The 18,291-nt window shown below is 60.5% G+C and overlaps 1 protein-coding gene across 2 annotated transcripts; it reads left to right on the forward strand.

Moving 5' to 3' along the window:
* Positions 1-504: 504 nt before the first annotated feature.
* On the forward strand, positions 505-17,876 carry CRELD1 (cysteine rich with EGF like domains 1). 2 transcript variants are annotated; one of them, XM_037905510.2, is made up of 11 exons: positions 505-619; positions 1,657-1,800; positions 2,119-2,201; positions 3,694-3,804; positions 4,207-4,298; positions 4,678-4,854; positions 6,375-6,470; positions 7,452-7,535; positions 8,123-8,218; positions 8,675-8,818; positions 10,402-17,876. In XM_037905510.2, exons 2-11 carry the CDS (start codon positions 1,675-1,677, stop codon positions 10,620-10,622), a joined length of 1,230 nt encoding a protein of 409 aa, XP_037761438.1. In that variant the 5' UTR covers positions 505-619; positions 1,657-1,674; the 3' UTR covers positions 10,623-17,876. The 2 variants fall into 2 exon arrangements, with proteins under 2 accessions (XP_037761438.1, XP_037761439.1); XM_037905511.2 differs by lacking the exon at positions 505-619 and adding an exon at positions 1,374-1,509.
* The last annotated feature ends 415 nt before the right edge of the window (positions 17,877-18,291 follow it).

Genomic DNA, 18,291 nt, shown 5'->3' on the forward strand with positions numbered 1-18,291 from the left:
GCTGTGGTGGGCTGGGGGTGGGGCCTGGCCACGAGTGGGGCGGGGCTGTGGCAGGGTGGGGGTGGGATGGGGCCTGGCCACGAGTGGGGCGGGGCTGTGGCAGGGTGGGGGTGGGGGTGGGGTGGGGCGGGGCTGTGGCAGGGTGGGGGTGTGGCAGGCCTTGCCACCAGTGGGGCGGGGCTGGGGCCAGGGTGGGGCAGGGTTTGGCCACGAGCGGGGCAGGGCTGGGGCCAGGGTGGGGGAGGGGCCTGGCCACGAGGGGGGCGGGGCTGTGGCAGGGTGGGGGTGGGATGGGAGGGAGATGGGAAAGGGGCGGGGCCTGGCGGGCCGGAGGAGCCAATGGGCGGCCCGTAGGGGCGGGAGGGAGATGGGAAAGGGGCGGGGCCTGGCGGGCCGGAGGAGCCAATGGGCGGCCCGTAGGGGCGGGAGGGAGGAGAACCAGGGTCCTGGCAGTGCCCCATTAACAGGTGCCTCCCGCGCGGGGCGCGCTGATTGGCTGCGTAGCGGTGGGTGACGTTGCTGCGCAGGGCCTGCTGCCATTGGCGGAGCGCGGCGCAGCGCATGGGCGCTGCAGGGAGGCGCAGGCTGCAGCATCGGCCGCTCGCGCTGGGCCGGGCAGGTGGGGGCGGGGCGGGATCCGCGCCGGGCTCCCCCCCCCCCCGGTGCCGCGCGGCTGCTCCCCGGGCGGGGCTGTTCTCGCGCCCGCCCCCCCCCGCCGCTGCGGGGCTTTGACCCGCTCCTGAGCGTCCAGCTAGCCCCCCCCCAGTGCCCCCAGCCCTGCCCCCCTCCGCTCCCCCACTCCTCATAGCCCCCCCAGGTCCCCTCCCCGCCTGCCCCATGCCCCCGGTCCCCCCTCGCCCCACCACTCCTCCCAGCCCCCCCCCGGTTCTGCCCTGGCCCTGCCAGTGCCCCCGGCCACCCCAGTGCCCTTAGCCCTCCCCCGGTCCTGCCCCGGCCCCCCCAGCCTCTCTCGCTCCGCCCCACCACTCCTCCCGGCCCCGCCCCCCGGTCCTGCCCCCTCCCGCCCCGTGGCCCCCCCAGTGCCCTCAGCCCTCTCCCGGTCCTGCCCCGGCCTCTCCCCCTCCGCCCCACCACTCCTCCCAGCCCCCCCAGGTCCCCACCCCGTGCCCCCGGCCCCGCCACTGCCCCCGGTCCAGCCCTGGCCACCCCAGTGCCCTCAGCCCTCCCGGTCCTGCCCCGGCCCCCCCAGCCTCTCTCGCTCCGCCCCACCACTCCTCCCAGCCCCCCCAGGTCCCTGCCCCTCTGGTCCAGCCCCGCCCCCCCGTGCCCTCAGCCCTCCCCCCCCCCGGCCCCACCACTCCTCCCAGCTCTCCCCTCCCCCCCCCGCTCCTGCCCCGGCCCCCCCGCCCCTACAGTGCCCCTGAATCCAGTCCAGTCTGGCCCCCCTGCCAGGTGGTCTCCTCCCCCAGCTCCTACGGAGCGGCGCAGTGTGGGAACCGGAATTGGGGGGAGGGCCCGCGACCCCCATTCGGTGCTGGAGCCCCACAGGTGGGTGGGGGGATAAAGCTTCGGGGGCATCGTCTGGGACCTGCCTCGTGCCCCCATGCGACCCCAGCTGGCTGCCCAGGAAGGGCTGTGCCAGGCCCTGTGCCCTCTAGCCGGGCCCGTGTGTCAGGGCTGCTGCTCTCTCCCCAGCCTGCCGCTGCCCTGAGGATGGGGCTGCGTGGGAGAAGGCTCCTGCCCTTGCTGCTGGGGCTGCTGCTGGGCCCTTGGTGCACAGGCTCCTCCCCACCTGAGCCCTGCCGGACCTGCCGGGACCTCGCCAGCAGCTTTCTCAAGGTGCGGGGCTGCGGGGCAGAGGGAGGCGGCTGGGTGTTTCCCAGGACCAGTCCCTGAGTGCAGCAGGATTGGTGCCCCCCATGGACACTAGGGCTGGGTTCCCCACACAGCACTGTTCCCCCCCTCCCCCCCCAAAAAAAAGGGAGAAGCTGAGCGTGGGGTTGGGGCTATGGGGCATAGCTGGGTTGGGAGGGTGCTAGGGTTGGGCTAGGCTTGTTGCTGGGGTGGGGCTGGGTGCAGGCAATGCTGGGCGTGTGGGTTGGGAGGGGTTTACTGTGGGACTGGGCCTGGGGCTGTGACTTTCCCTTGCTTCCCCAGGGCCTGGAGCGGACTGAGCGGGAGAATTTCGGGGGAGGGAACACGGCCTGGGAGGAGGAGAAGCTGGCGAAATATGCACACAGGTGAGCGGGTGGCATGAAAGGCAGGGGGAGCGCTGCCCGACTCCTGCCCCAGCTCACCCACAGGGGTGTGTGTGTATGTGTGTGTGTGTGGACAGGAGCTCAGTGCCGCCCCGCTCTCCAGTCTGAGGCTCCGCCCTGGAGGTGAAGATCCCACAGAGAGCAGGCTTCCTGGAGCTCCAGCTGCTATCATGAGCTGGGGGCTGGACCAGCAGTTTTTGGGGGAGACACCAGGGGGCTGGTGGTCTGGTGTGGGGGTGCTATGGGCCTGGCGGGCTGGGTCAGGGAGGAGGGAGGCCCTATAGGGCTGGTGGTCAAGGCAAGGGGGGACTATGGGACAAGGGGGAGGTCAGGGGAGACTGTGGGTCGTGGGAGGGAGGAGGGTGTTATGGGGCTGGTGGTCTGAGGGGCACTGTGGGGCTGGTGGTCTGGGCAAAGGGGTGCTAAGGAGCTAGTCTGGTTGGGGGTGCTATGGAGCTGGCAGTTTGGTCAGGGAAGGAGAGGGGCACTATGGGTCTGATGGTCCAGGCAGGGGCAGGACTATGAGACCATAGGTTGGGTCGTGGGGCTGGTGGTCTGGGTGGGGGGTTGCTATGGGGCCAGTGGGTGCGGTGGAGTCAGTCTCAGTGCTCGGGAATGGCTCTGCATGAAGCCTTAGGGCCACACTTACCAGGACAAGGAGCCTGCCTGGCTTCGGCACTTCTTGGGTCCGACCTTGGAGCGGTCAGCCTCCTGCTCGCCCCGTTCGCTCCCTGCAGTGAGTCCCCCTGGACAGGACCCCTGGGGAGTCTCACGTACCCCCAAAATGCCCTGCCCCCCACTCTGCAGCCAGCAGTGACTCCCAGCCAGCATGTGACACAGATGGGTTGCTAGATGTCTGGAACCCAGTGTAGAACAGAGCTTGTGAGCACAGAAATCAGGGACCTGCAGCAAAATCCAGCTTGGGGGGGATCCAGGGCCCTGGGCTCTCCCGCTCAGTCCCGAGCCTGCCCACCCAGGAGACTGCCCACCCAGCTTCCACCAGCTCAGCCTCAGACACACCCGTGGCTCCTCTTCCTTCCTGGGCAAACAGGTCACCTGGTCACCACCTCTCACTTTGCTCCAACTTGTCAGACCATCAGTTGCCAGGTTATGGAGTGTTTTGGCCATTGTCTACATGCAGACAGCTAGAGGCATCCCCACCTGCCCACTAGGGTCTCAGCAAAAATCACACACCTTTGTCCCACCACCTAGGCATTGAGGTAACACACAGAGAAACTGAGGCACACACAGGATTCATGCAAAACATTAAGAAAAAACCTCCCACTTTGTCACAGAGAAGAGGGCACTATGGGGGCTGCTGGTCTTGATGGGGCCTGGGGGCTGCTGGTCTGTTGTGGGAGCGCTATGGGGTCCGGTGGGCGAGGCGGGGAGGAGGGTCCTGTGGGCTGATGGCCTGGGCTGGGGAGGTGCTATGGGCAGTGTCTACAATGCCCTGACCCCTGTTCCTGTGCAGTGAGACGCGCCTGCTGGAGGTGCTGGAGAGCGTGTGTGGAAAGTCGGACTTTGCGTGTCACCAGCTGCTGGAGCAGAGTGAAGAGCACGTGGAGAGCTGGTGGTTCCAGGGGTGAGTGACTGGCGCAAGGAGCAGCAGGGTCTGTGCCACACTGGGACTGTGATCTGGGCCTGGCCCAGGCTTCCCTTCTTCTGGGCCAAGTACCTGGGTGACCCCCATCCAGACACGGGCCACCAGCTGCCACCTCCCTGGAGATGGGCTGCGCACTGCCCCATCCTGGGGCGGCAGCCACTGCATGGAGGTGAGTAGGCAGGGGTGGGGCCCAGGGCAGCAGGGTGCGGGGAGGAGGAGGGGGACTTTGCATCCTGCCCAGAGGTCCGTGTCCAGGGCAGTGAAGGTGCCTGGACAATGGGCACAGCCAGCAGTGGTAGCAGCGGGTGCAGAGTTTATGTAGGACCTACCTTAACAGGCTTCCCCTGTGGGGGTAACAGTGTTTCCTGCTGTATCCCTCAGACAGCAGCAGCACCCTGACTTCTTCCAGTGGCTCTGCATGGACATGCTGAAGGTCTGCTGCCCACCTGGCACCTATGGCCCTGACTGCCTGCGTGAGTCACCAGCCCTGCTGGCTTCTGGAGCACCTCTCCTCAGGGCCAGGCTGGGGGCTGTGGGCAGGGCACCATGGGAAGGGATGGAGGAGCAGGCCAGGCTTGGGGGCCTGGACAGGTGCCATGAGCAGGAATTGGGGCCTGGGAGGGGCAGCACTGTGGATAGGGGTTGGGATGGGGGACAGATGCCCGGGGGCGGGGGAGGAGGAGTGTGCTGTGGGCAGGAACTGGGGCTTTGAAGGGTGGCACCATGGGTAGGGTTGGGGCAGAGGGACAGGTGCCGTGGGCAGGGGGTCGGAGGTGGGTGCGGGGCACTGTGGGACGGGACAAGTTCTGTGCCTGGCACCGGTGATCAGCACAGCGACCCGTCTCCCGGCAGCATGTGCTGGTGGGCACCAGCAGCCGTGCAGCGGGAATGGTAAATGTGACGGCGAGGGGACGCGTGCGGGCACTGGCCTGTGCATGTGCAGCCCAGGCTACGGCGGCTCCTTCTGCTCCGAGTGCGCGGACGGCTACTATGAGGCTGCCAGGAACGAGAGCCACCTGGTATGTGCTGGTATGTAGTGCGGCACGGCACGGGTCGGGCTGGGCTGGGACCGTGCGGGTGTCCTGGCAAGCGGGAGTGCGAACTGCACTGCCCCCTGCTGCTTGGGATGGCGCTGCCCAAGAGTCAACAAGCATGTGGACAAGGGGGGGCCAGTGGACATAGTGTACTTAGATCGTCAGAAAGCCTTTGACAAGGTCCCTCACCAAAGGCTTTTACGCAAAGTCAGCTGTCATGGGATAAGAAGGAAGGTCCTCTCATGGATTGGTAACTGGGTAAAAGTCAGGAAACAAAGGGTAGGAATAAATGGTCAGTTTTCAGAATGGAGAGAGGTAAATAGTGGTGACCGCCAGGGGTCTGCACTGGGCCCAGTACTGTTCAACATATTCATAAACGATCTGGAGAAAGGGGTAAACAGTGAGGTGGCAAAATTTGCAGATACAGAACTACTCAAGATAGTTAAGTCCAAAGCAGACTGGAAAGAGCTACAGAAGGATCTCTCAAAACTGGGTGTCGACAGATGAAATTCAATGTGGATAAATGTAAAGTAACGCACATTGGAAAACAAAATCCCAACTATACATATGAAATGATGGGGTCTAAATTAGCTGTTACCACTCAAGAGAGAGAGCTTGGAGTCATTGTGGAGAGTTCTCTGAAAACATCCACTCAAGATGCAGCAGCAGTCAATAAAGGGACGAGAACGTTGGGAATCATTAGGAAAGCGACAGATAGTACGACAGAAAATGTCACGTTGCCGCTATCTAAACCCTTGGTGCGCTCACATCTTGAATACTGCGTGCAGATGTGGTCACCCCATCTCAGAAAAGATGTATTGGAATTGGAAAAAGGCGACAAAAATGATTAGGGGTATGGAATGGCTGCCATATGAGGAGAGATTTAATAAGATTGGGACTTTTCAGCTTGGAAAAGAGACGATTAAGGGGGGATATGATAGAGGTCTATAAAATCATGACTGGTGTGGAGAAAGTAGGTAACGGAAGTGTTATTTACTTCTCATAACACAAGAACTAGGGGTCACCAAATGAAATTAACAGGCAGCAGGTTTAAAACAAACAAAAGGAAGTATTTCTTCACACAACGCACAGTCAACCTGTGGAACTCTTTGCCAGAGGATGTGGTGAAGGCCAAGACTATAACAGGGTTCAAAAAAGAACTAGATAAATTCATGGAGGGTAGGTCCATCAATGGCTATTAGCCAGGATGGGCAGCGATGGTGTCCCAGCCTCTGTTTTCCAGAAGCTGGGAATGGGCGAGGGGATAAATCACTTGATGATTACCTGTTCTGTTCATTCCCTCTGAAGCACCTGGCATTGGCTGCTGTCGGCAGACAGGATACTGGGCTAGATGGACCTTTGGTCTGACCCAGTCTGGCCATTGTGTAAGGGCTGGCTGGGTGGAGCCCCAGGTGACTGGATCTGTCAGCCTGTGGGGCTGGGTTTGCCTGGGCAGATGGTGAGGGGCTGGGCTGGGCTGCATGCTTATGGCCAGTCTCTCTCCTGTCTTGGCAGAGTGCTACCAGGCATGCGGGCGCTGCTCAGGGCCAGAGGACTCCAGCTGTCTGCGCTGCAAGAGGGGCTGGGCGCTGCATGAGCACAGGTGCATTGGTGAGTCCCGCTGCCCTCTGAGAACTCTGGACCCTGGCTGGACCCTGCGGGGCTCGTGGGGGCCTGTGGGACGGAACATGGATGGGGAGGCCAAGGCCCTGCTGCCTAGGAGCCCTTGGGTGTGCTTTAACCCATGCCTGGGTGTTGTGCCCCCCAGAGCAGGGCTGAAGTGAAAGGTACATGGCTCCACACCCTGGTCCCTTGTCATAAGGGATATAAATGGGAGAGGGTCAGAAGGGCTACGGTTCGGGGCTGCTGGAGGCAGAGCTGGGCCATGGTTCACAGGGGAGGGGTGGAATATGGGGTGGGCTGTGAAGTGCAGGGATGAACTGTGGGGCAGAGGGGTGGGCTATGGGGCTGGCCTGTGAGGAGCAGGGCTGAGCCGTTGGGCAGAGGGGAAGGGTGGGGTATGGGGCTGGGTTGTGAGGTGCAGGGCCAGGCCACGGGGCAAAGGGGAGGGGTGGGTATGGAGTGGGCTGTGAGGTGCAGGGCTGGGCTGTGGGGCAGAGGGGTAGGGTATGGGGCTGGGCTGTGGGGCAGGGAGTGGAGGGACAGGGCTGAGCCATGAGGCAGATGGGTGGGTATGGGGTGGGCTGTGAGGTGCAGGGCTGGGCCATGGGGCAGAGGGGTGGGGTTTGGGGCTGGGCCGTGGGGCATGGGGCAGGGCTGTGAGGTACAGGGCTGGGCCGTGGGGCAGAAGGGTGGGGTTTGGGGCAGGGCTGTGAGGCACAGGGCTGGGGCGTGGGGCAGGGGGAAGGGGTGGGGCATGGGGCAGGTCTGTGAGGCGCAGGGCCGGACCGTGGGGAAGGGGTGGGGCATGGGGCAGGGCTGTGAGGCGCAGGGCTGGACCGTGGGAAAGGGGTGGGGCATGGGGCAGGGCTGTGAGGCGCAGGGGTGGGGCATGGGGCAGGGCTGGGCCGTGGGCCGGGGGCGAGGGGCAGTGGGCCGCACTCCCAGGGCCTGAGGCCTCTCTCTTTGCAGACATAGATGAGTGTGGCACGGAGATGGCGCACTGCCGGCCCAACCAGTTCTGCGTCAACACCGAGGGCTCCTACGAGTGCCGAGGTCAGAGCTCGTGCCCGGGGGCAGGGCCTGTGCAGCGCGTTGGCGTTTGTGCCCTGGGTGGGGGGCGAGCACTGGGCTACCTGGCCCTGGCCGTGCCCGTGCCCTGGCCTTTGCTGGGGCAGGCCCAGTGCCCGGCAGGGGAGGGGGGTGGGGCGGGCATGTGGGAGGGGGTAGGGTGGTCCCAGTGCCTGGCACAGGAGGGGGGGGGCGGTCCCAGGGGCTGGCCCGGGTGGGGCGCTACCTGTGGGGCGTGGCCGGGTCAGGATCCATGCGCTGCTGCCCCCCGCAGGGCTCCCCGCTCTCTGCGGAAGGGAATGCGACTCTGTACTGCGCTCGCTCCCCCCCGCCCCCGAGCATTGCTCAGGTGCACGGAAGGACCCTTCCGTGGGCCCCAGCCCCTTCGTCGCCCCGTGCAGATTGAGGCAGCACCCGGCACCCCGTGCACCTCGGCTGTGGCTCCCCTGGCCGGCCCGGCCTGCGCATGCTCTGCTCTGGCCACCACAGTCCACGGCCAGGTGGGTCCGTTTGTCTCCGGGGGAAGGCCGGGTGGCTGCCTGGCGGTGCCCTCACGCCCGCTCTGTCCCCAGACTGCTCCACGGCCTGTGTTGGCTGCATGGGCGCCGGGCCTGCCCGCTGCAAGAGGTGCAACAAAGGCTACCAGCGGGACGGAGCAAAGTGCCTGGGTGAGTGCCGTGCCCCCTGCCCCACCAGCTCTAATCTCCTCCCCCCGCCCCGCCCCACCCCATCAGCTCTAACCTCTTCCCCCCCCCCCCGCCCCACCGGCTCTAATCTCCCCCCCCCCGCCCCCGCCCCACCCCACCAGCTCTAACCTCTTCCCCCCGGCCCCACTGGCTCTAATCTCCCCCCCCCGTCCCGCCCCACCCCACCAGCTCTAACCTCTTCCCCCCGGCCCCACCGGCTCTAATCTCCCCCCCTGTCCCGCCCCAACCCACCAGCTCTAACCTCTTCCCCCTGGCCCCACGGGTTCTAATCTCGTCTCACCCCACCCCACCAGTTCTAATCTTCCCCCACCCCACTCCTTGCCCCACCGGTTCTAATCTCACCTCCCCAGCCCCTGCCCCTCCACACTGACTCTAACCTCCCCGCCCCACTGGTTCCAATCTCCCCCATCCCGCCAGACGTGAACGAGTGTGCCAGCGCGCAGGAACCTGTCTGTGCCGGGGCTCACGAGGTCTGTGAGAACACGGATGGCAGCTACCGGTGCGTGTGTGCAGAGGGCCATGTGCGCAGGGATGGCGAGTGCGTGGAGGACAAACCCCCAGGTGAGACTCTGCAGGGACCCCCCTGGCTCCTCCCCCTCTGTGGGTCCTGGGGAGTCACTGCTCTGGGGGGATTCTGGGTGGGAGGGGTCTCACATGGGGGTGGCACTGTCTACCTGGTGGGGTTCTGGGGGAGAACATGGTGGGGGGTTCTGGGCTGAGGGCGTTGCTGCTGCCCAGAGGGGTAGGAGTTTCTGGCCCTGGGGGCTGGGCTGGGGTTCCAGCCTGGGGCGCAGTGCTGCTCCCCGGGAGCAGGGGGAGGGGAGTTTGCAGCTGGGGGGTGGGAAGCTGCTCCTGTGGGTGGGGGCAGTTCTCTGGAGATTCTCTGTCCTAGTAAGGAGGAGAGGATGGAAGATGATAATGCACAGGTAGGATCTGATGCATAAGGCTGAGAGTTTGTCACGGAGGTCGCAGATTCTGTGACTTTCTGTGACTTGTGCAGCGGCCGGTGCTCCTGGCTCTGGGGCAGCTCAGGCAGTCCCCGCGCTCCCCACCCCACCCCCCACAGGAGGGAGGGGCATGGGATAGGATGAGGGGGCTCTGGGTGGTGCTTACCTGCGGGGCTCCTCGGAAGCGGTGACATCCCCCTCACTCAGCTGCTAGGCGAGGGCATGGCCAGGCAGCTCTGTGCGCTGCCTCCACCCAGAGTGCCGGCTTCGCAGCTCCCGTTGTCCGGGACCCATAATAGAGGCTCAACTCAAATGTACACCCCAAATTAAAAAACACAGCAGGAGAATCAAAAAGGAGCCACAGTAGCTAAACAACAAAGTAAAAGAAGCAGTGAGAGGCAAAAAGCCATGCTTTAAAAAGTGGAAGTTAAATCCTAGTGAGGAAAATAGAAAGGAGCATAAACTCTGGCAAGTGAAGTGTAAAAATATAATTAGGAAGGCCAAAAAAGAATTTGAAGAACAGCTAGCCAAAGACTCAAAAAGTAATAGGAAATTTTTTTTTAAGTGCATCAGAAGCAGGAAGCCTGTGAAAGAACCAGTGGGGCCACTGGACGGTCGAGATGCTAAAGGAGCACTCAAGGACGATAAGGCCATTGTGGAGAAACTAAATGAATTCTTCGCATCGGTCTTCACAGCTGAGGATGAGAGGGAGATTCCCAAACCTGAGCCATTCTTTTTAGGTGACAAATCTGAGGAACTGTCCCAGATTGAGGTGTCATTAGAGAAGGTTTTGGAATAAATTGATGAACTAAACAATAATAAGTCACCAGGACCAGATGGTATCACCCAAGAGTTCTGAAGGAACTCAAATGTGAAATTGCAGAGCTACTAACTGTAGTCTGTAACCTACCATTTAAATCCACTTCTGTCCCAAATGACTGGAGGAGAGCTAAGTGACGCCAATTTTTAAAAAGGGCTCCGGAGGTGATCCCAGCAATACCCTCTGTTTGCCAGAAGCTGGGAATGGGCAACGGGACGGATCACTTGATGATTCCCTGTTCATTCCCTTTGGGGCGCCTGGCATTGGCCACTGTCGGCAGACAGGACACTGGGCTGGATGGACCTTGGGGCTGACTCAGTCTGGCCGTTCCCAGCCTGGGGCTTTACCCCCTGACTGTCCCCCTTTGCTCCCCGCAGACACCCCGGCAAAGGGCTTTTTTGACGAGGTGACGGAGGACGAGGTGGTGGTGCTGCAGCAGATGTTCTTCGGCGTGGTGATCTGCGCACTGGCCACGCTGGCCGCCAAGGGCGACATGGTCTTCACCGCCATCTTCATCGGGGCGGTGGCAGCCATGGCTGGCTACTGGCTCTCGGAGCGCAGTGACCGCGTGCTCGACGGGTTCCTGAAGGGCAGATAGTTCCGGGCGGGGGGCTCCTCCCTGCCCCCCACCACAGGGCCTGGGAGGGCGAGGCCCTTAGCACCAGCTTGGGGACTGTCCCTGTGATGGGGAGCAGGGGGCGCCTGGCTCCAGGGGGCCCCAGGACTGCGGGGGTAGGGTGGGAAGCTGGTGGGGGTCCTTGGCTCTGTGTGGCCTGAGGGACAGGGGGCCCCAGGATTGAGGGTGGGGTGGGAAGCCGGTGGAGGCTTCTGGCTCTGGGTGGCCCCAGGGGGTGGGGTGATGCAGGGCAGGATCTGGCACCCCCTGGCCAGGCCTGTGCCAGGGTTCTCAGAGTCGCTTTCCCGTTGGAGATGTTCTGTCCATGTGTATCCCACTCGCGGTGCAAACGCTTCATGCCGTGTTGCTGGGGCTGTGCCCTGTGTGCCCCCCCTCCAGCGCATGGGGCTGCAGGGCAGGTGGTGGTTCCCGCTGGCGGTGCCCAATCAGCAGGCAGGCCACAGGAGACCAAGTGCAGCAGTCTGAAGATGTCATCTGCCCAGTCGGGGGCCTTGTGTCTGGCACAGCAATGGACAGTGTGCCAGGGCCCCCCATGCAGAGAACAGCCTGCCGACTGGGGGAACAGGGGCTGCTGTCCGGGTGCACGGGCTGCTGATACCGCCTGGTGCCACTCTGGCAGCCTTTGGCAGGGGTTGCCAGGGGCTTTGTCCCATGCACCAGGCAGGGACTCGTCTCACGGGTTTGGTCCCATTGCCTCTCATGCTGTCTGGGGTTGGAGCTTTAGGAAAGACACCAGGGAGGGTGGCTGGCCGATTGACGTGGAGCGTGCCCACATCTCCACCCATGGTGCAGGGCGGGCCCGTGCCAGCTGAGGGAGATGTGAAGAGAGCACTGCAGCAGGGGCCGGAACGGGGATCCATCAGCCACAGAGAGCTGCCGTGGGATCCCCACTGAGTGTGTGGGGGTGGCATGTTGAGACAGTCCAAGCTGCCTCGGCCAGAGGCAGTGCAGAGCTCCCCATGCAGGCTCCTGGCAGAGCTCAGCCAGCCCTCGGGTGCAGCCTGGGGCTCTGGGTGCAGAACTCGGCTGTGGGCCTTGGGAGAGCGGGAAGGGGACCTGGTGGATGGATGGAGAGTTGCACAGTCAGGCTGTGAGTTATAGACATTTTGGGATGTATAAGTAGGGGCATTGCCAGCAGATCGAGGGACGTGATCATTCCCCTCTATTCGACACTGGTGAGGCCTCATCTGGAGTACTGTGTCCAGTTTTGGGCCCCACACTACAAGAAGAATGTGGAAAAATTGGAGAGAGTCCAGCGAAGGGCAACAAAAATGATTAGGGGTCTGGAACACGACTTATGAGGAGAGGCTGAGGGAACTGGGATTATTTAGTCTACGGAAGAGAGAATGAGGGGGGATTTGATAGCTGCTTTTTACTACCTGAAAGGTGGATCCAAAGAGGATGGATCTAGACTATTCTCAGTGGTAGCGGATGACAGAACAAGGAGTAATGGTCTCAAGTTGCAGTGGGGGAGGTTTAGGTTGGATATTAGGAAAAACTTTTTCACTAGGAGGGTTGTGAAACACTGGAATGCGTTACCTAGGGAGGTGGTGGAATCTCCTTCCTTAGAGGTTTTTAAGGTCAGGCTTGACAAAGCCCTGGCTGGGATGATTTAGTTGGGGATTGGTCCTGCTTTGAGCAGGGGGTTGGACTAGATGACCTCCAGAGGTCCCTTCCAACCCTGATATTCTATGATTCTATGAGTTCCTGTGGCTGCAGCCTGCCTGATCTCTCACTCCTTCCCCCATCCCGGAGACACGAGAAGGGCCTGGCAGGATCCCCGGCGGGGGCCTGCTCTGGAGTGCAATAGGGGTGTTTTGTGTCAGTCAGTGGCGAGCAGTCCCAGGAGAGCCCCAGCTGCAGAGGGGGGTTGAGACCAAGTCCTCCGGGGACCTCTCAGGCTGACCACGTGCTGTCTGCGGAGAGTCTGCCAGGCTGATGAATGGTCAGTGGAGAATGGCTGGGTTATCCTAGGGGTTCAGCACTGCTGCTGGCCAAGAGGAGGGCAGGCGTCTCCCATCCGTTGACTGCACTGCGGCGGTGCTGTCGGCGAGGAGCTGGACCGTTGATGATGAAGTGGTGGTGGATGGCTTGGAGCGCCAGCACGGCTGCCTTTGTGCCCGGAGGGCTTGGGGAGCTTGCCGTGTGGCCGTGGAAGGCTCTGCTCAGGGCTGGACGTGGGGATGGAGGTGGCTGCACCAGGGCAGAGCTGCGAGGTCAGGGTCCATGTGATCTTTGGGGGCTGGGACACGGATCTGAGCGGCCAGGAAGGGGTCCCAGGGAAGTCTGGCAGAAGGTGCAGCATATGCCCAGGATGGCTTGTGGCCCAGTCGTTTGAGGCAGGTCCTTGGTGCGGTTTGGGATTTGCCCTGCAGCTGGTGGTGGGGTGGGTGTCTCCCCGGGGGGGACCCTGCGCAGCGCTATGCGGTCTGCACTGCTGTCTGCCTGCAGCCCTGGAGGGGGCAGATGGGAACGGAGGGCGGTGCTGGGCAGCTGGCAGTGGAGGCCAGACACATTCAAATCGGAAGTCGGGCGCATGACTGACCCCAGGAATGGGAGGGGTTGGCCAGCTCTGGAAGCTGCTGGGCCCAGCACAGGGGTGACTGGCCTGTGCTGGACAGGCGTCAGGATGTGATCGAATGGCCCCTTCTGGCCTTGGACCCTGAGTCTCTGGAGGGCTCCTGATTTCCCTCGGCTGAGCCAGCTGACGCTGGTGATTGTGAGCAGCCCTGTTGCCTCAGGGCGGGGGAGGCTTTGGCTCGTGCCGGCGGAGCTGTGCTGAGAACTGGTCCCCACGGGTGCGCTGGGTCCCAGGAGGAATAGCCAGAGCCACAAACCAACCTTGAGCATCTCCAGTGAGGACGGTGGAGGCAGTGCTGAGCTTAGCTGGCTTGGCTCCAGAATATGACGCAGCCCCACAAAGTCTCCAGGTACTTTACTGGGGGGCAGGGGTGTCTGGAGACTGCTGCTTGTCTGTCATAAGAAAGTCCTTGAAGAGGTGGGGAGCGGGAGTGTTTGGGGCAGAGACTGGCGGTGTCTGGAGAGCCTGTTGGAAACAAACTAGCAGACAGCTGGCTGGTTCCAGAGCAAGCCCGGGAGACGTAGGCGAGCTGACGCCGAAGGCCGGGCAGGAGGCCCTTGCCCTGTATGTCCGACCTGCTCCTGGCTGAGGAAGGAGGCTGAATGCAGGTGCTCTGGAAAACAGGCTGCCATCTGTGCGGACAGTGGGGTGCTGAGGGGCAGATGTTCTTGGCCCTGGGCGCTGGAGTCCCTAGTCCTGGGGATCTTGAGGTTGCCCAGAGCCCTTCAAGGCATGAAGGAGGAGTCGCTGTGGGGACTGACTGGAGTGTGAACCGCTGCATGAGACGGAGGCTTAAAGCCTGGGGCTGCTGGGATTCAGGCCAGACTCCACTGACTGAAATCAGCTCGGCATTGTGGGACCGTGATCCTGCCCAGGTGAAGCGCTGCTGTCCGTCACGTTGCGCCTGCACTTCCCGCTGGCAGGTGGAGGAGGATGTGGCCTGGCAGGGTGAGCGTTAAGTGTGCCCGCATGTACCTGTGGAGAGGAGCGTGCTGGACTCTGCTGTGGGTTGCTCTCTCCTGGAGGCCCTACTGCTGTGCATGGCCAGCGCCCTGGGCAAAGGGGGGTGAATGTCAAGCTGCTGCTGAGCCTTCCCTTGCACAGCTGTGATCTCAGTCTCCAGCATCTCTTCTGCTCAAGGGTCTTGATGTCTGCTGCATAGGGGGCGAGGATGAAGGGCCCTTACGTGGAGGAAGAGCTGGGCTGTGGTACTCCTCCCCAGCGACCTCCTCTTCTAACTTGTCCTTGTTCGGTGTGGGGGTGTCCCCGGGTTGGACACAGCAGGGGACCAAGATCCTGCTCACCATGTGGCTGAATCAGCTGAACAGAGGCTCCTGCCCCAGTATCTGTCAGGTGGTCCCTTTGGCATGAGCCTCGGTCTAGGGACCTGTCACCATGGTGGTGGAGCACCTTGCCGTGTTGAACATAATTAGAAGCCCAGCAATGCAGGGAGGTGCCCCCCTTGGCACTGAGGGGACAGAGGCCCAGGCAGAGGAAGTGACTGGGAACTGACCTTGCTCTTCTGTATCCCTGGCTGGAGCCTGCCCTGCCCCGTTGGGGGTGGGATACAGGAGCGGGGTCCCTGCTCAAGGACGGGAGCCTGTGGGCAGGGCCAAGTCCTGCTGGAGCGGTGGAGCTGAGCATCCAGCGAGGCTGGGAGCTGGCACCGGGCTAGCTGGGAACAGCAGGGGCCTGTTCAGCACAAGGCGCCTGACTCTTGGGGCTCTGCTCTCTCTGGGAGCAGCAGAGCGGTGCCAGGAGCTCACCACCTGGCAGTGCCTGGGGCCCACGAGGCAGGACCGGATGTAGTGGCCACTCCTGGCACCTGCCCCGGCGGAGGGGGGCTTTTAAAGAGTGCTCTGCCCTGCCCCTGCACATGTGGCCTCATGACCCCCAGCCAATACTGGAGAAAGTGAGGGCTGGTCTTGGCTGAGTGCCAGGTGGGGCCCCCAACCCTAGAAAAGCAGGTTTAATACCAGCCGTGGGGCCTGCTCACCAGACTGCCCCCAAATCCTGCAGGAGCTGGGTCGGGTTTGGGGAGTGGGGCCAGCTGGCTGCGGCCTAGCCCACGGTGATTGCCCCAGGAGCAACAGCTTGAGATGGGTGCCCCGATCTGCAAGGCCTGGCCCAGCCCTTCACTCTGGCGCTGCTCAGGGCCCTGGGCATGCCTGTGCCCTCTCCACCCTCCAGCACTGAAGGGCGAGGCACCGGAGGGGCGAAGGGGGTTAGTATGAATACGCTCCCTGCAGCCTAGATCCATTAGCACTAGAGCTGTCAAGCAATTAAAAAAAAAATTAATCACACTGTTAATAGAATATCATTTATTAAAATATTTTGGATGTTTTCTACTTTTTCAAATATATTTCAATTATAATACAGAATACAAAGTGTGCAGTGCTCACTTTATATTTGATTACAAATATTTGCACTGTAAAAAGACAAAAGAAATAGGTTTCAGACTAGCAGCCGTGTTATTTTCAGTTCACCTAACACAAGAACCATTGTGCAATCTCTTTTATCATGAAAGTTGAACTTAGAAATGTAGAATTATGTACAAAAAATGCATTCAAAAATAAAACAATGTAAAACTTTAGAGCCTACAAGTCCACTCAGTCCTATTTCTTGTTCAGCCAATCGCTCAAGCAAACAAGTTTGTTTACATTTGCAGGAGATAATTCTGCCTGCTTCTCGTTTACAATGTCACCTGAAGGTGAGAACAGGTGTTTGCATGGCACTGTTATAGCCGTCATCGCAAGATATTTGCCAGGTACGCTAAAGATTTATATGTCCCTTCATGCTTCAAACACCATTCCAGAGGACATGTGTCCATGCTGATGACGGGTTCTGCTTGATAACAATCCAAAGCAGTGTGGACCGATGCACGTTCATTTTCGTCATCTGAGTCAGATGCCACCAGCAGAAGGTTGAGTTTCTTTTTGGTGGTTTGGGTTCTGTAGTTTCCGCATCAGAGTGTTGCTCTTTTAAGACTTCTGAAAGCATGCTTCACACCTTGTCCCTCTCAGATTTTGGAAGGCACTTCAGATTCTTAACCCGTAGGTCGAGTCCTGTAGTTATCTTTAGAAATCTCACATTGGTACCTTCTTTATGTTTCGTCAAATCTGCTGTGAAAGTGTTCTTAAAACGAACATGTGCTGAGTCATCATCCGAGACTGCTAGAACATGAATTATACGGCAGAATGCAGGTAAAACAGCAGGAGATGTGCCGTTCTCCCCCAAGGAGTTCAGTCTCAAATTAAAAAAAAAAAAAAAGTTCATTAAATGAGTGTCATCAGCATGGAAGCATGTCCTCTGGAATGGTGGCTGAACCCTGAAGGGGCATATAAATATCTGGCATCTAAATACCTTGCAACACTAGCTACAAAAGTCTCATGCAAACATCTGTTCTCACTTTCAGGTGACAATGTAAACAAGAAGCGGGCAGCATTGTTTACATTTGCAGGAGATAAACTTGTTTGTCTGAGCGATTGGCTGAACAAGAAGTAGGACTGAGTGGACTTGTAGGCTCTAAAGTTTTACATGTTTATTTTTGAATGCATTTTTTGTACATAATTCTACGTTGGAAGTTCAACTTTCATGATAGAGATTGCACTACAGTACTTGTATGAGGTGAATTGAAAAATACTCTTTTGTTTATCATTTTTACCGTGTGAATATTTGTAATTAAAAAATAACATAAAGTGAGCAGTGTATTCTCCGGTGTCGCAAGATATTTATGTGCAAGATGCCCTAAAGATTCATATGTCCCTTCATGCTTCGAGGGTGGGTAATGGTGGTATTCAATTCATGGTAATAGAAATCAATGTATTTGAAAATGTAGAAAAACATCCAAATATATTTAATAAATTTCAGTTGGTATTCTATGGTTTAATAGTGTGATTAATCACAATTTAAAAAGTGGTGATTAGTTTTTCTGGGTTAATGGTAAGAGCTAACTGTGATGACATTTGTACCAGTCAGGGGGGTGTATAACCAAGAACAGGCCCTGCCTCACGCCTGCCGCTGGGGCACAGGCATGCTGCTCTGGGGTGGAGAGGAAGTGTTTGCATGTGTGGGGTGGGCACCCTGCCAGCCAACGGCACCAAGCACTGGCTCGAGGTATCTGCACCAGGCAGGGATCCACCTGTGCTTTGACAAAGAGAAGGCTTGGGCCTGCGGAGTGCGGGCTGGGGCTGGGCCCTGCCCTCAGCCCCCACCTGAAGCCTGGTGGGGTGCATGGGAGGAGCCTGTTTAACGGGCTGGGGCTTGGGGAGGCCAGCAGTGCAGTGATGGGGGATGGAAAAGAAGGGGCAGTGGGGTGCGGGTGTGGCTGGTCATGGCAGCCCTGGGTCTTCGAGGAGCTTCCCCCTCAAGTCAGAATTAGGCCCCCTTCTCCCCCCAGCTTGGTTTCTTTCTGAACTGAGAGCCCCAACTCCACTGCAGGGGGGTGCTCTCCAGGCCCAGCTGCTTCCCCCCGATCCTCACTCTGTCCCACCCCTTCCTTGTGCTGTCAGTGGGGGTGGCACAGGCCAGCGGGCCCCAACCTTGTCCATGCCCAGGGCTGCTGCATTGTCTGGCTCTGGCATGGCTGTTTGTCTGTCTGCCTCAGGAAAATAAATGTGTTCATGCCCGCCTGGGCGCTGTGGTCCTTGGGCTCGGGGGGGCTGCAGCCTGGGGTCCAGGCATGGCAGCGATACCTCAGAGTGGGTGCAGCTCCCCTGCACCCTAGGGTGGGGGAGCAAGGAGGAGGCCCTGGGGTGCTGTGGGTGGGGAGGCCGTCAGAGCCAGGCTGCGGGGGAGCTGGTGCTCCAGGGCAAAAGACGCTGTGGGTGGCACACAGCTGAGTGGCCCTGTGATGGGTCTCCCTGGGCCTAGCAAACCCAGAAAGGGCCCCCACCCAGACACACAGCCCTGCCCTGCCCCCAGAGACTGCCCCCCCCCAAAAGCACAGCCTCACCCTGCCCCCAGAGACCCCACCCCCAGGGAGACACAGCCCTGTGCCCAGACCCCCACCCCTCCCCCAGCCCATAGGGGCTCCTGGTTTTACAGGCA

Source organism: Chelonia mydas, chromosome 7, assembly GCF_015237465.2.
Source record: "Chelonia mydas isolate rCheMyd1 chromosome 7, rCheMyd1.pri.v2, whole genome shotgun sequence".
Classification (NCBI taxonomy): domain Eukaryota; kingdom Metazoa; phylum Chordata; order Testudines; family Cheloniidae; genus Chelonia; species Chelonia mydas.

What these genes read in the sequence shown, in the direction of transcription:
- CRELD1 (XM_037905510.2), top strand. Translation starts at nt 1,675, where the DNA reads ATGGGGCTGCGTGGGAGAAGGCTCCTGCCCTTGCTGCTGGGGCTGCTG. An exon ending in TCGCCAGCAGCTTTCTCAAG is followed by an intron (nt 1,801 to 2,118) that starts GTGCGGGGCTGC and finishes TTGCTTCCCCAG; the next exon opens with GGCCTGGAGCGGACTGAGCG. An exon ending in CTATGGCCCTGACTGCCTGC is followed by an intron (nt 4,299 to 4,677) that starts GTGAGTCACCAG and finishes GTCTCCCGGCAG; the next exon opens with CATGTGCTGGTGGGCACCAG.